Source organism: Ceratotherium simum, chromosome Y, assembly GCF_057802395.1.
Source record: "Ceratotherium simum simum isolate JZ-2026a chromosome Y, ASM5780239v1, whole genome shotgun sequence".
Lineage (NCBI taxonomy): Eukaryota > Metazoa > Chordata > Mammalia > Perissodactyla > Rhinocerotidae > Ceratotherium > Ceratotherium simum.
Genome location: NC_141941.1, coordinates 4,098,733 through 4,116,476, shown reverse-complemented (window position 1 = coordinate 4,116,476; position 17,744 = coordinate 4,098,733). Strand labels below are relative to the sequence as shown.

General features: G+C 39.0%; 1 protein-coding gene across 5 annotated transcripts in view; it reads left to right on the top strand.

The window, feature by feature from the left end:
• Positions 1-4,155, top strand: part of LOC147911620 (neuroligin-4, X-linked) — a 295,702-nt gene extending 291,547 nt beyond the window's left edge. For all 5 annotated transcript variants that reach the window (XM_087427908.1, XM_087427910.1, XM_087427909.1 and 2 more), the window contains one exon: positions 543-4,155. In XM_087427908.1, coding sequence (XP_087284034.1) covers positions 543-1,392 — 850 coding nt within the window. In that variant the 3' untranslated portion in view covers positions 1,393-4,155. The remainder of the gene's footprint in view (positions 1-542) is intronic.
• The last annotated feature ends 13,589 nt before the right edge of the window (positions 4,156-17,744 follow it).

Genomic DNA, 17,744 nt, shown 5'->3' with positions numbered 1-17,744 from the left:
CATTTGGACTCAATACTTCTTTGCTTGTGGGGGGCTGTCCTGTGCACTGGAGAATGTTCAGTGGTGCCCCCGGCATCTACCCATTCATAACACAACCCTCCAGTTATGACAACCAAAAACATATCCAGACGTTGCCAATTGTCCTCGTGGGGGCAAATCACCTCTGGTTGGGATTTATGGCTCAAAAGTAGTTAAACTTGAGAGACTGAAAATATTCTTAGACACATTTTGTTTTCCTTCTTCATTGTTGAAGATAATTTGATGCATTTAAAAATAATTGAAATGTTATGAAAATGCCATAGTATGGCCATCAGAAATTATTTTTAAGATAAAGGTAAGAGGAGATTTTAAGGAAGAGACAAAATGGCAGCCTTGTTTGGATTAAAGCAGAATGTATCTATTGCTACTTGGTTACTTGGTGCTCATCAACAAACGTGCGATTAATTGATCATAATTTCCCGGTTTATTTGATAAAAAGATTTACTTGTCACATGTAGAAGAATGTGACCTTCTTTCTCTTTTTTTCTTCCTTCTGTCCCCAGTGACCCTAACCAGCCAGTTCCTCAGGATACCAAGTTCATTCACACGAAACCCAATCGCTTTGAGGAAGTGGCCTGGTCCAAATATAACCCCAAAGACCAGCTCTATCTGCATATTGGCCTGAAACCCAGAGTAAGGGATCACTACCGAGCTACGAAAGTGGCTTTCTGGTTGGAACTCGTCCCTCACTTGCACAACTTGAATGAGATATTCCAGTACGTTTCGACAACCACCAAGGTCCCTCCTCCCGACATGACCTCCTTCCCCTATGGGACCCGGCGATCTCCTGCGAAGATATGGCCAACGACCAAACGCCCAGCGATCACTCCCGCTAACAATCCGAAACACTCCAAGGACCCTCACAAGACGGGGCCCGAGGACACAACCGTCCTCATCGAAACCAAACGGGATTATTCCACTGAATTAAGCGTCACCATCGCCGTGGGGGCATCCTTACTCTTCCTCAACATTTTGGCATTCGCAGCGCTGTATTACAAGAAGGATAAGAGACGCCACGAGACTCACAGGCGCCCCAGTCCCCAGAGAAATACCACCAACGACATTGCTCACATCCAGAACGAAGAGATCATGTCCCTGCAGATGAAACAGCTGGACCACGACCATGAGTGTGAGTCGCTACAGGCTCACGACACCCTGAGGCTCACCTGTCCGCCAGACTACACCCTCACGCTGCGCCGGTCCCCAGATGACATCCCTCTTATGACCCCAAATACCATTACCATGATCCCAAACACACTGACGGGAATGCAGCCTTTGCACACCTTCAATACCTTCAGTGGAGGGCAAAACAGTACCAATTTACCCCACGGACATTCAACCACCAGAGTATAGCTTTGCGGGTCCCTTCCCTTCCCTCTGTTCCTCCCCTCAGCAGCATCGAAGAGAGACAGAAAGACAGAAGCAACATCTCCACACAAGGAATGTTTTTCATCCCACCAACTTGAGACAAAAGAGCAAAAGGGCGGTCATTGCGTCCCCGGACCCGTCCCATTGGCATTTCCCGGTATGACAAGATCAACTTCTGACCCTATGAAATGTGAAAAGTATACATTGCTGTTACAATACTGCTTTAAGATCTCCACCACTCCAGCCAACGTTTAGTGTGACTAGGACATCGCCCTTTCAAGGACTTGGATGTTTCCAACATAACAATTGAAGCTGACACTTCTAGAACTCGGCCAGGGACACGATTTTTTTTTTTTTTTAATTATGATTGGAAAAAAAAAAAGTTCTTTATGTGCCATATGATGGATGGCTCTACTTAAGTGAAGAAAGAGTTTATGGGCTTTTACCCAGCATATGGAGCTGTAATCTAGAGAGAAGGCAAAGTAGAATTTTATTATTAAAATCAAAGAACTGACTATGCAGTAACATACGTATAGTTCTGTGCAAAGAGATGTTTGGCCAGCCTGAACTATATTTAAGAAACTTTGTAAAGAAAAATGTATATAGCTGTGAGTTTAAACAAAAACACACACAGAAAACAACAACAAAAAACAGACAAAAAAGCTTTTATTGGTGTTTTCAGTTTGAAAGAGCTTTTAGCAAGATTGTGTTTTCCATTGTGGTCTGTATGTATATAAGTATATATATACATTAGTCATATCACCTCTGTCTCCTCCAGGACAAAGGAGGATTTTCTTCTTAATTACTTGTGGTAAACGAAGACACGGGGTTTTCTAATGCATTTCATTTGTACGAGGACGTGGTGTCACACAGCGGACCCAGACCGTCTGTGTGGCTGGGCTCTTTTCCCTTTTCAGGTTGCACAAGTGCATGCGACAGCATTTTTAGGAGACTGTTGTTTTAGGAAACTTTTATTTTTGTGTGTTAAGCCTTCATGAAGTTGCCACACAAAGATGGATCCCCAACGTGGAGTCTATTTAAAGCTTTTTGAATTAGAGACACGCACATGCAGAGCGACAGCAGGAAAAACAAAATACAAATCTCGTTCTGTAGTTCTGGTTCTTTGAATACGTTTAGGAAGAGTTGCTTCCCACCCCAGGGTCCTGCCAAAAAGGAAAGAAAGCTTGCCTTTGGTGGGGCCGTGCCCTGCCGAGTAAATACGGCTCTGTGTTCCCCAGCAGCTGCGGAAGAGTTTGGCTGGTAAAGTACCTGCTCAGCTTAGCTAATCAGATTGAAGGAGGGCATGTGTCTTTCCTTTTGTGTTAAAGCAGTAAGTCCCTTATTTCTCAGTAGGCAGGGTTTTTTATTCTTTATACCATTTATGGGATAAAACATATGCTTGTCTGAAAATATTACTTTCTGTGGGTTTGTGTATCAGTCACTGATCAATGAATATCATAGAAAGAAAACAAAAAAGACAGAAGATTAAAAATGCTTTGCATGGGTTTTGCAGGAAGTTAGGATAGCTTCACTGTCAGGATAACATATTCACCCATTTTAAATTGGCAACTTGGAGACTAGACATTTGTCCCTCTGACACCTTGTCATCTTCTCATTGTCCTTTTAATTTTCCTCAAGGAATATTTTGAGTGTCATAAAGTGGGAGGAAAAAGTAATAACAATGATTCCTTTATATTTGTCTTTTAAAAATTATTGCAACATCAGGAAATAGTAGCCAAAGATATTTGAAGATAGTGTCTCTGGGCTTGATTGTGTTTATTCTAGAAACCCAGTCTTGAAAGTCATTGCTAAATTGGGCATCCTCCACAAAGACAGTCCAACTTCCTTGCCCCACTGCACACCTTTGAGTACTGAACCCCTAAACTAAAACTGTAGTGATATATATCAGAGTGTTTGAAAATGCCCTCCAGAGAAAGACAGCTCTTAGAAATGCATATAAGAGTCACGCAATAAATTCTGTGTGGTTTATCTTGGTTTAAATTTGAGAGTGATTCTCTGTATATACCTATGCGAAATATTAGAATCCCAACTTTGCACACAGTGAAGCAACACTCCCTTTTTGCAGCTAAAGGTGTCATGGGTAAGATTTTTGTCCCCCCGTTCATCATCTTCTAAAGCTATTGTCAGGCCATTTCTGCAAGCTATGTATTACCCCAGCTGGGCTATGGCAAATAGGCTCTCCATGAAACCACGAAGGAAGTGATGGTTGGCATCGGTGTCGGTCCAGTATGTCTGTAATGTGAATTCCAGTATTTGTTTAGTATTTCCAATTGTCTTCTGCTAGCAATATGCACAGTAATGTATCAGGCTTGTGACATTTGGATAAGGATAAAAAAAAGAGTTCTTGTTAAGTGAATAACTTTAGCTTTTACAGAGGATTATGATCAAAAGCAGTTTAATACACCTTAAAGGATATCTTATTTCTACATGGAAAGATGTTATAGAATCTTCATAGAGTTCTATGAGTATAAAATATACTTGCTATCTATAAAAAAAGAGAAAAAAGAGAAAAAAATGAGAAAAAAATAAGTAAAAAAAAAATACTTTCCTAGGCTTTTATTCTTGACCTTCAGAGGCACGCAGGGTTTAATGGTTTCTTGGGTTATTATTTTGCAATTTTGTTTTTGATTTTGCCTTAAGTAATGATAGAAGATATATATGGCTGGACACATATGTATAAACTTTTCAGCAGCATTTTTAATAATAAAATATCACAGTATTTTCTAATGCTTTGTGCAAATAATTATGCGTCCATTCTTTTTTTGTAGGTGGCCTATTTTATTTACTTTATGCTTCTTTGAATGCCTTTTTCATTTTAAAAGCAAAGTGATACATCTGACATAGGCTATAAATGGAAAACTCAATTGGTAACGGATTGGTTTCTTGGTTTATCCTGGCACACAGTTTTTGCGCCACTGCTGGGGAAGTTCTACTGGCCTGATGTTGGAGAAGTAGGTCCTGGATGGTGGAACTCAAGATAAGAAAATGTTTCCTGAAATGGAACGCTTGGATTCATTAATTCTACCACTGCTCATTCTTATGTCCTGGGTTGTGTTTGACGTAATAATGCCTTAAACTTTTTAGAGAGCTTTATCTGAATAAATCTTCAAATGAAGGCAAGAAATTCTACCGAATAAAACTCAAGGGGCAGAAAATTACTCTCTTATTAATGAGAGCTAATTTGCCGAGGCCTCACTGTGCATGCAACCATTCCTTATCTAACTTGACACTCACAGTAGCCCTAGGAAGGGCACCTGTATTACTCTTGTTTCACAACTGAAGGAGTTGAGAATCAGAAACTGTAAGCTGTGAGGAAGCAGAGCTTAGATTCAAAGCGAGATAGTGTGTCTTCAGAGCTCAAACTTCTCACCTATAACGGATATGGCAAAAATTTCTAACTCAGGCTCATGCATGTCATGATAATACTAGTTAATGATCAGATGAAAAACAGCAAATACCGTGACTGCTATATTCGAACTCTGAATCTTTTTAGATGTAGGACACAGGATATATATTATTCTTATATATTATATATGAATAATAATAAATATATTAATAATTTAATAATATATTAATATTATTTATAATTTTATTATAATATAATAAATACTCAAATATAGTTTACATACAAAATATAACAATTATATATAATTAGAAATAAATATATAAATAATATAAAATAGGTGATATAGTATTAATTTTATTATTTATATGATACATTTGTTTACATATAAAATAATACATATCATATACCTTATATTATATAATATGTAATATATATTTTCTACATTTATACACATATTTAATGTATTACATATATTAAATATATACATATATTGCATTTATTATTTATATGTGCATGTATTATTATATATGTAATACATATGTAAATATACATATATTATCTCATACATTATATTTATGTATATGTAAATATGTAAATATTTATATAAATATTTTATAAATATGTAAACAATATTTTATAAGTATATAAGTATATATAATATACATGTATATGTAATGGAATTTTTCATGGATTTAAAATTGAATCTTTAGTAAATTTTAGGTTGGGGGGAGTCACTGTTTTTTTCACGATTTTATGCATTCTTGGCCATTCTGAATAACTCGAGGATTGGTAAAAATGTATTAATTCATTCATTCATTTACTCATTCATTCACTCACTAATTCATTCAGTAAACCTTTACAAAGCATCTCCGTCATCCCAGCCCTGTGGTGGGGCTGGCATTAAAAATAAAATAAAAAGCTTTTTCCATTCTAGAACTCAAAGTGGAAGACAGGAAAGTACAGTGATGAGATTGGGAGAAGATGTTGGAGATGGTACCCAGGGTGCCAACAGGAGTCTAGACAGCCCTTAACTTCACCCAGGAGGAGAGGAGAGCATTTTGTAGGACGCTACCCCAAACCATGTGTCTCCAAATACACGGGAGTCCATGCTGATGCAACAATGGTGCTGTGTGCTCTGGGAAGACAGAACTCGCCCCTTTGAAGTGAGAAGACATGGGAAGTTTGGGCAACCGTGGCTTTTTTGTCATAGCTGGAAAAATAGAGGATGTCGTTTGGAAAGGAGTGGGGAATGATGTGTACAGCATCCAGCTGATAAAATGCTTCAAATCATGAGACACGCAGTTTGCATGTTGTCCTGAATTCAGGCGGGAGACAGTGAAAGGTTGCACAAAAGTGGTGTTTGTGGTAGTTAGAAGGGCTTATCAAGGATTACTCTTCCAAGAATGTAGGGGACATCAGGCTACAGTGTAGATTCTGATTCAGCAGAGGTTGGGTGGACGAGAGTCTCCATATTTCCAACAAGCCCTCTAAGTAATGTAGATCTTGCTGGTTCCCAACTAACCCCAAGTATTTTTGGGAGCAAGATACGAAAGTGTTCACTCCAGAAGTAGCCTTGGGGATGGTCTGAATCGGGGTCCTGGGTGCAGTGAACGTAGGTAAGTACACAGCTAGAGCAATCTGTTTGAGAAATTAATTACTATCTTCCTTTTGAGGGTGGTGGGGGATAGGAATGAGAGCAAAAAGTAAAAAAAAAAAAATTTGCATAGTTTTATAGCTGAACGTTCCAGAACTGATAAAATGCGATGACCAAAGACGACCCTTAGCACATTTGTAGTCAAAGCCAATTTTGGCAACTTGCTGCAGCAAAGACAGGGCACACTCAGGAGCAGTGAGCCACCGGGGTGAGGAGTTCAGGTGGGATAGACAAGGGCTTGGGCTTTTTCTGGGTGGTTTTACGAGGCCTAAACAAAGCAAGAAGTTGTTCTGTATTGGTTGCTTTCTGGATAATTGGCTGTCAACAACTTTTAGCCAGAAAGTAAGAGAAAAGGAGGATGGCTAGTTATCAGTAAAGAAATTCTGGAATAAAAGAAGATGTTGGATAATTTTTAGTGGCTACAGACTGTCCTTGATTTTATCTTAACCCGTGGTATTGTGGGCGACTTTCATCTGATGTTATCTTGAATTATTTTTAGATGCACTGGGGCCCCCCATGACTTAGCCATTGATTATCAGGCTAGCTACTAGCAGTCAGATGCCAGGGCTGTTTTTACTTTCTCAGAACTTCCTTGAAATATACTCAATACCTCACGTCTTTTGGTCTGTCTGATTAGGAAAAAAAATCTAGGTTCTGCAAAGGAAGTTAACGTGACACTTTCTCTGCAGATTCTCATTATTATATTTAAGAAAATGGATATACAAAGAAAGGTCTTTTACAAGCCTACCTTTCCATAAAGGGACCATCAGCATAAATTCTTAGAAAACCTACAAATAATTATGTTTTCTGCAGGTCAGAGCTTTAGGGAAAATGGGAGAGACTGCCACATTTGGCTGAAGAGGAGAAAAAGCTGGTTGGAAGGAACAGGTGGAATCTACTAAAGGGAAATCTTCAGACTAGCTCCTAAGGTCATTAGCTCCCAATAGGACTGACTGTGGGCTGCTGGGAACTGAGAAAAATGGCCGGGGATTTCAGCTGGGAGACACTTTGGAAGGAAAATTCTTCTAAGTCCCCCCTGCCAGGTCCTGAACGCAAGACCTTGGACTTCAGGTGTTCCCGTTGATGTAGAAATGGGAAGATATGTTGCTGGCACCCCAAAATACACCCCTAAAACATGTCCCATAAAAACTGGGAAATCAGAGGGTGCCCAATTTCAAATATTGGAAGCATTATTATGCTTCGGTTGCAAGATCTGTTTTGCTCTTGAGCGCTTATCAACTATTCTCTAATGTACCTGGTTAGTAGAGAAATACATGTCCTCTATAGGAATTTTGGAAAATATAAAAAAAGAAAAAAAACCTACTATCATCTCTTTAAGCCTTGATGAAACTGAGCTTTAACTTTTAGAACTCTTCATGTGCACACCCACCCACTCCCACACACTGCTGCACACACAGTGCATATAGAATCTTGTAGAGTGTCAGTTTGTTTAAAAAAATAATGTATCAGTTTTGCCTATAGTTTTCTTACGACTTTCGGTTCGTTTTGTGTCATTACACATTGGGATCTCATTTTTGCTCAAATAACATTTTCAAACGGTTGCTCTGCCTGCGTCTCACCTGGATGGGTGAATAGAGAACATGGAACTTGGCATATTAAGGTTGGAGAGTAGAAAGGAGACAGAGTTCGCAAGGAAACATTGTAACTAATTTATCACATAGGAAAAGAATAGTGTGCCTCTGCAGAGTGTTCACCAAATGTGTTATAAAACCAGATTTTGAAAGAAAAGACATCTGAATGATGTGAACCAGGAGTGAAGCCTCTTCAGAGCCAAAGATTTTCCTGTACTGGCTACCTAAACAGTGTGGCCTCTGCACATACTTTGTGAAATATGTGGGTTTGACAAGAACCCCGTGAGCCCCAACGCACTGAGCTGGGAGTGCAGCAGGAACCCCATTTCCCCAGACTTATTCAACATCAAGAACCTTTATTATTTGATCCGACTGCAGTCGCCAATCCCACATAGCTGTCTCAGAAGTTCCTTCTACTGTCTCACACCGTTGGAATAACAACCGGACCCTGACTGAGACCAGATCTCAGGTTCTGGAAAAAAAAACAACCCTTCTTTTGTTTAATGTTGTCATTTAGGAAAACTAATCCCACGTTGAATATCTATCATATATTTATATGTGGTGTTTCCCATCCTGTCTCTCCCTACCTCTGCCATTCTAATATATGAGCTGGTATAGTCCCAATAGAAAAAGAAACTGACGGGGTATCTGGTCACCTTTGATTTCCTTTACCTACATTTTTATCAAAGAGCTAAATGCTATTCATCACATAAGAAGTTTTAACCTTTTTCTTCCAAATTGTTTCGCAATCACTTTTACATGCGTCCTATGCACTAGCAGAGATAAGGCATAAACACATTATAAGGTGTGTCTCTTTATTTGGGGCATATATAAGATATTATGTACTGTGGAGAGCTAACATTTTGTATTTTGAACTAGTTATCAAGGTGACCAGAAAAAATAACAATTGACATGATGTCTTCAAAAAGTATAGAAAAGTATGTGAGCGTTTGATGATCTGTGAGTGCTAGAAAAACATATCAACATTCCCTTTATGAAAAAATTAGCAGATGACGGTTATTGTCTAAAATAGCCCCTGGAAATATTATTCCAGTATTAGGATAAAGAAAGAAATGAATGACTTTGACTCCTCTGATTTTGAAGAAATGGTCTGCGACTTCAAACTTATGTGTTCTTTGGGTATTTAGGGTACAAGATCAGAGGAAATGTGAGCTTCAACTGTGGCCAGGAAAATTAAATCTCACATTTACCTTTGTCCTTAAAGCAGCTTTGAACTCTTGGATTTATGGGAAAAAATAATTCAATAGAAAGTGTATCTGTTTTGGAGCCAAGTTTCCCAGAATGTATGAATTCCCATCTTGACATTTACACCAAGAAGCCATAGGTGCCTTATATTTAATTCTCTCATTGATCACAACATGCTTTATTGACCACTTACGTTGAGAGAAACATTGGAACCACATAATATAATATTTCTATGAATAAGGATCATAAATCTGACTTGCATTATACCAATCCACCATACAATTAATATCAGCAAATACCACAGTAATCCCTTTAGCAAAACTGAGCCCACACCACCTTTACTTATCATAGGTGGGCGACTCCCTGCTACATGTCCACACAGTTGTATGCTGTAGCAGTTGTCTTGAATTCAACATAATTTGGGACAACAGTTCAATTTCATGCATGTTTAAAGTTATTTCTCTTCTTAATAGAGAGGCAGATCATTCAGCATGTGTGTTTTTGCTGGTGGGGGGGTGTGGTTCTTAGCGTCAATGACTTGTTCAATGTTAATTCTTTTCCTTCATTTTTTTCTCCACTGGTGTAGCTTGTGGGCTGCTCAGTAAGAAAAGCTCAATGCCTCCATTACAAAATAATAATGATGATAGTAATAACAATGACGGTGATCCAGATCAAGGAGAGCCTCTCACAGTAAAGACAGAAAAGAAACACAGAATGGGGGTGTTTGAAGCATAGGCAAAGGCAGAGAGATTCAATGAGGTTAGGTTAGGACCTCTACAGTGGCAAGATCAAGTCAAATGCAAGATGATGTGATTTGGGAGAAAACGCACAACCCAGGGAGGAGAAAGAGGGAAGAAGCAGAGAGAGAGAGAGCTCTGGAAAAGGAGCATTCCTGATTGAAATTTCCTGTTCCACGTGCAGTCTATCCTTATAACAACGCTCGTCTGATGGGTCTCTTTAACTTGCAATAACACCCAAAATCAAGACAAACCATTGTTATACACACGAAAATTCTTCAGGACTCAAGTACTGCTTTCGATGCCCATAGATTTCACAATTCCTCCTTTACCCCTAGATTGTATCCCTGTTGTAGAGTGTTGAAGCACTTTATTAACAATACCGTGAGCTCCGATGAAGGGTATGTAAGAGAGGAAATCAGAAATAACTGGATAATGGTGGTACTTTGTCCCTTTGATTAACTCTGGACTCCTTCCTTGGAACATCTTATGGGGATTTTTCTCGCTGAATATTATACTTCCACAAAACCCAAACCTATGTCTGTACTCTCTGTGCTTCACGTCATTTTTTCTCATCCTACAACACATCCTATTTGGAATAGCATCTTCCTTTTTTATTTTCTTTTGAACTATAATAACAGTCACCTCAGAAGGGAGTTTCATATGAGGCATACTAATAAACCTATTACCTAATAGGTAATAAACCTAATGAACCCTATTCTGTTTAATCCTAAATTTTCAATGATTGCTCCGTAAGACCAATGGTGCATCAAAATGACAGGCAAGCAAGGTAGGCCACCTGCCTGTCTGTTCTTCCCAATAGCAAATCCAATTTGGACTGGCAAAGCCACTTCCTCCAGCCAGATGAATCAGGTTGGAGAGGACTGTTAATTTATTGGAATGGACATGTGTCAACAGCACTCTTAAAGGTACTATGTTGAAGAGAAACTGTAATCCAGTTTGTGATCTGAACAATCACCTTTTAGATTTTAATGAAAAACAAAAAACCACATGTAGTTGTTGCTAGCCAATTGCAAAGAGGATACATTATTAAGGCTCAGTTGTTGAAATAGTCGTTTCTATATAGAATATGGTAATGCAGAATGTCTGTTTTTACTGTGTGTGTTTTCAATCTAAAACCGGCAGTCAGCCTCCCCCCTTTGTATAGATGGTAGAGACCATATAATCTGTAGTGTGCCAATGAGCAAAAAAAAAAAGAAAAATGCGCCTCACTATGGCTTCTCATTGACCCCTTATTTAGGATTGAGCTATTAGCAGAAACTACTTTGCAGCCTAAGATAAGGAGCACAGATGCTGTGTTTCTTGGTTGGAATGGATGACGATACCAGCAATGGTCTCATTGATTGTTCTTAAGATGTGTGTGCAGAAGAGTAAATGACAAGGCACTTTCTTGCAGAATTGTAAATAAAGGCAGCAATTTGAGGACATATATTTTTATTATTGTCAGTGCATGATCACAAGAGATACATGAATAAGTAAAAGAAAAGCAGTCTTCCTTTATCACCAATAGGGATAAATCCGCACTCAACCTCCCAAGGGAAAGACGTGTAGCACTGTGGTAAGGAAGCTTGTTAGTTAACCTGCATGGCATCCATCTAAATAAGAATGAAGCTTCAGGAGCTGTGGAGCAAAATCAGCTGGCCTGGATTTTTCTCCTCCACTGGCCAAATGAAGGTCAAGCGACCTCCGACAAGTTACTTAATTTCTACGTGTTTATCTGCTAATGAGTGACAGCGTTTGTCCTACTTGCAACCCAGGATCCAGTTAAAAATAAAACAAAATGGCAGATTTGAGAATTTATTATAAACTCATATAAATCTCACAGCGTCTTGGGTAATCCGATTCTTTTTCAAGTTCGTTCCCAGGCAATATCTGAAGAAAGCGGTACCGCCACTCTATCCTGCCGACTGCTAGGAACTCTGCTAACAACCTGGCATCATTTGTCTTTCATTTTCTCTCTATTCATTTGGCATCTTTATATCTAGCACTCAACTAGGTCCTGTGGGAATACATAAGAAATACAAGAGCATGCTTTGTTTATCCCCCTTAGGAGGAAAGACACCGCCTGGGAGACTATGCAGACACACCATTAAAAAAGAGAATATGAGAACGTTTACAATATGATACTGAACTATATTTAGGATTAGCCTAAATTATTAACACACACAGACTATATTATGCATGGCTAAAGATGTGTGTGTGTGTGTGGTGTGTATAAAACATATGCTGTATATAGTAAATATATAGTATATGTGTTTATATATGTAAATATAGAAATAAATGTATATTATGTATTTATAAATATAAATAATATAAAAATATAAATTTTACCATATATGTGTTTTACACATAAATATGTTTTCCTAAGCCATTAAAAATTCTTTCTATGAAGTTGATCAGGGTCCTGTGAAAAGGTCTTATTATAAGAACATTAGACAACGATTCTCCTATCCATCCACTTCTTCTCTCATTGAGAGACAACATTTTGTGCAAGGTGAGAGAACTTGGTCTCAAACTAGACTAATTTCAATTTCCAGCTCCCATACTTACTGGTTCTTTAACCTTGGATAAATTACTTAGCATTCTTTGTTTCTTCCCTCATACCGTTTTAAGATCATAATATAAATAATGTCATATAAATAATGTAAATAACAATATAAATGTATTTAGATGTCCCTATTTTTTGACTGCTTGTGTATTAATATTACAATCAGAAAAAAATATTTTAACAGAGAAATAGCACAAATAAATGCAGTGTGTTCCATGAAGCCATGCGAGTGGCCCAGTAGGTGGTGCTATCCGCTCTGTGTCGGCAGAGCCAGCGAAAGCTTGAGGTGGAAGACAAGGATGGTGGATAATGTGACATACTTAGTGCCTTGACACAGGTGCCTTAACTCAGGTGACAAAGCTTTCCATCAATCTTTCCAAAGGCTATAGTGAGGCACTCATCACCATCCTACATATACAGCCGTATGACAGTTGAATTTATTTTAAAGAGGAAGATTCAGTGGTTTTGTACAATCCCTTCCAGCTCAATGATCACTTTTTTCATTCAATTTCCCGGAGGAAACAGAAGCAACAACCCAACTTGGATCTTACTCTCAATCAGCAGTGAAGTAGAACTTTTGACAAGAGTATATGAATATCTATTTTGTTAATGTCCTTGGATTCACGGTACATCCTCTGAAAGCTAAAAAAAAAAATCTCCAAAATATTATATTGGGAATTTGCAGCATCTCAAACTGGAGAAATTCCCACTGCTTTAAATACAAATTGGAGAATTATTACATTTAGTTCTTGTAAAATCGATTCTAGGAGAAGACGGTAGTTATTTCAAAGTGATGAGAAGAGGAATATACACAAATATGTCATTCTCAACTATGGCTCTTGAAAGAAGTGAATCGTGTGATGTAAAGTCCTTAATTGGGACATGTGGATTTTGCATCCTACGAAAGATTCTGTTCCATAAAAGTTCTAATGCCTAGTTTCTATTACATTTTTCATCGGGAATTTCATTTGGAATTCTATTTTACCATGAAGTTTATTGCTTGGCGCCGCTAAAATAATTCCGTACTGTGTTAGAACATATTGACGCTGTGATCCTTTATGAGGCATCCTTGTTTTTACAGCTGAGGAGGCTAACGTCCTGAAGCGCTAAATGATTTGTACCAAAAGCTCTTTCTTAAAATCAATCTATTCAAGGGATATTTATCAGTGATTTTTATGTGCCTGATTTCCTGTTAGCTTCTGGGACACACTCAGTTTCTGAGAGGAGAAGAAATTACAGCTAAGGAGGTAATCAACCGGAATGAAGAAGGTGAATCGCAGTTTCAAACTGAGGTGTTCTGAATTGTACAGGATTTGGGGGTGGAATAAAATAGGTATGTGGGCTGCATGCCTGGACTGGAACTGCCCAGGAAAAAGTGATGGTGTGGTCAGAGGTGAATCCGGAAGGATGAGAAGGAGCCCATCTTGCAAATATTTAGAGGCAGGGAGGGAGGAAATGCCTAAACAGAAAGGGACTCATTAGAGGAGATCAGGACATGTATAAGAACTGAAGGAAGTCTTGGGGGCCTGGAATGTGGAGGGAATGGGTAGGTTAAAAGGTGAGGCTGCAAATGTGAGCAGGAGCCAAGTGGATGACCTTGTAGTCCTGGTGAGAGCTTGATAGATTCCTGTAAAAAAAAAATCACTGGGAAAATGCTGGTTTAAACAGAATGGTGACATGAGGCATTTATCAACAGAGCCCAGCGAAGCTATGCAGAGGTCAGAAGCTGAGTGCAGAGGGCAAGACAGGCCAGGAGGTGATCAGTTCAAAGTAAGTCAGTAGTCCCAATAGGAGAGGAGGTGGCTTGCATGAAATGGGCTAGAAGAGAAACAGATGGCTTCCATGTGGGTTGTGGGTGTGGAAGCTCGGGGCCTTGCCCTGGGATGGGCAAGGGCAGGTATGGAAGAGAATAAACCAAAAGTTTACTCAATGAGCAAAAGGGAGTATGCAGTCTTGTCATTAGGAAGGGAGGAAAAGACTCCAGGGAAGAAATAAAAATATCTGTTCTGGACACGAGAAATGGGGGATCCTGTGATATATCTGAGCACCTAGGTCAAGTGTATAACACCGGAGCTCAGAGAAGTAAAATCAGCAAACGTCAATGGTATATGGTATTTAAAACCCAGGGAATGGATGGTTGCACCAGAGATAGAACTGCCTAGACGTCATTTCTGAAGAAGCACATTGTTCAAGTAGTATGTGGAGGTGAAGAATTCAGGATTTAACATTTTGAGGAACTGCCAAATTGCTTTCTAAAGCAGCTGCCCCATTTTAAATTCCCACCAGCACTGCATCAGGGTTCCAATTTCTCTACATCCTCGTGAACACTTGCTTTCAACTTTTTTTTTTTTTTAATTTTAGCCACGCTGGGTTTATGGTTTTGATTTGCATTCCCCTAATGACTACTGATGTTGAGCATCTTTTGATGTGTTTAGTAGCCATTTATATTTCTTCTTTGGAGAAAAATCTATTCAAATCCTTTGTTCACTTTTTTCTTTTTAATTGGGGCTATTTGTCTTTTTGTCGCTGAGGGAATCTACCTTCAAAGTTTCTTTTGGTGGGAGGACTAACTGATTTGAGTATATGGAAGGAAGATAACTCAATGGGCTGGTGATTAATTACGAACACTCAAAAGATGTTTGTAAAATAAAGCTACATATCCCTCCCCCGTCCTGGTGACGATATTCATTCCTAAACCAAATGTGTTTTTTTCCAAAGTTGTACACTGGCATGACTTTTGGATCATGGATGGACTGAGAAAGCACAGTTATTAATAGGTGCCATGCTTTGATGCAGTTTTGGCTTGGAGAGATACCAAGAGTGTAATCTGTGTTTTCACCACAGAATAACACATGCCTGCAAGAAAAGAATATATTACAACATGCTTTTATTCTATTATAATGGCCATGGGCTGACTCCTTTAACTTAGTAACTCTTTGAGAAGAGTATTTTTGATCATGTCCTTTGCTACTTGGGCATAGGACCAAATAAACCCCTTCCCCCATCTTCTGCTCTCATTGACAAGACATAGATGACTGAAATCACATTATTAACAAGTCATCCTTTTATGAAAAACTGCCTCCTGCCACTGGCCCTCCTTTAAGCTTCAAGATTACTGGAAAAAATATTCTCATATGAATTAATTTTTTCAATTATTTTCTAACTTCTCCTCATCTGTCTAGCAAATGTATTGAAATGGAGTAAGGCAGTAGTGGCCAGGTAAGACTTCACCTATTCAGCAATTTCTCTCGGACTTACTCTTTGGATTGTAAGTTAAACTTTTCTTTCTGCTTTATTAGGTTTAAAGTCTGTAATCCGAAACTGCGTGATGGAAAATTTATGTATCGCTCAACAACATCTATTTTCATTCATGACTAACGGCAAGGATATGTCTTTTATTTTTTTATTGATATGGAGTTGGAAATGAAAGGGTTATCGTTGTTTCTGCCGTATGAAGATTCCCAGAACTCAGCCACACTTCCCCATGCCAAATTTTTAAATGAAATTTGCTTAACTCATTTGTGCTGAAATTTAAGACCAACTCTACTCATTATGCCTTTTGCAATAGTTGAAAGAAACTGCCCCCTTCCACATCCTTAATATCTCTTCTTATCCTCCTGCCAAATGCTAGTGATGACATTTGTGGTCTGCACAGATAGATCCCACTGAAATATAAATGAGAACATAGTATCCTTTGCTATTTAATGGGCTAAACTGAGTTAAGCTCTCTCATCATAATTCAGTTCTATATGATTTTCATGTAGTTAGTAGCGTTAAGCTTGTTATAGCCGTAATGAACAAGAGATTTAGAACATCAAAGGAAGGGAGGGAGATATTTAATGTTTTATTGAGTGCTATCACCTACCAGAGTAAGTTTGGTTAAAAGAGCAAAATCACAATTTGCATAAGTTTCTTCCAGATTTTATTCATAGCCTCACGAATGAGTGACTCCTCTTGTTGACTAGAAAGACTGAATTAACAATTTTATCAGATGCAGATTGTGAATTATTGATTTGCTCTCCAGAGCAGTTCTTTCCTAGCAATAGTAGCAGCTTTGCCAATCCGGCTCCCTCTAGCTCCTTCCTGTATAAGATCCATTTTCCACACCCAGTTGTAGGGACCCAATCATTTCGTCCCAGCATCAATACTATCTTCATTCACTCTAACTTTTGGCAAGAGCGCTGAAGCCCAATATTGAAGAGAACGGCAGGCAAGACCTAAGTAATACCAGAATGCCACAGGGCTGCATTTGCAAACAAGGTACCTCGAACTCAGGGGTTGGCTTCTGCCAGTAGTGTGGTTAATGAATCAAATAACGCAGAAATGATCCAGAAAATGGAAGAGACTCAGATGTTTGAGCAAATAAGGAGACATGTTTTTGGTCCTTGTAACCCATTCCCCAGTTCTGATTTATTGCCTTGGATAATTATCTGCTAGAATTCATTTTTCCAAAACATTTGCCACTAGTCATCCTCCCAACTGAAAGTCGTGAGTCTACCTGCTCCCTTGCATACTTCTGAGTTGTCGTCTATTGCTGCATCACAAATTATTACAAATTTGTGGCTTAAGACAACACACCTTATCTCACAGTTTCTGTGGGTTAGGAGTCCAGGCATGGCTTAGCTGGGTCATCGGTCCCAGGGTCTCTCACAAGACTGCCATCCAGGTGGTGGCTGTGATCAAAGCCCCAACTGAAGGCTCGATTAGGGAAAGATCCACTGCCGAAAGCTCAGTCAAGCTGTTGGCAGAATTCAGCTCCTCATGTGTTGTTGAACTGAGGCTCTCGATTGGCTTTATAGCCTGCTCAGTCTGCCATAACAAAATACCATAGACTGGATAGCTTAAACAATAGACATTTATTTCTTACAGTTCTGGAGACTGCTAAGTCCAAGATCAAGGCATCAGGAAGGTAGGGTTTCAATCCTGGTTCTGTTCTCTTGACATGAAGATGGCCACCATCTCCCTGTGTACTTACATGACCTCTTCTTTGTGCACACGGAGAGAGAGAGAAACTCTGGTCTCTCTTCTTCTTATAAGGACAGTGACCCATCACGGTGGCCCCAACTTCATCTCAACCTAGTTATTTTCCAAAGGCTCCACCTCAAATACCATCACATTGGGAGTTAGAGCTTCAGCATATGAATTTTGGGGGAACATAAGCATTCAGTCCATTACAATTGGCCAGAGGCTACCCTAATTTCCCTGTTGTGTG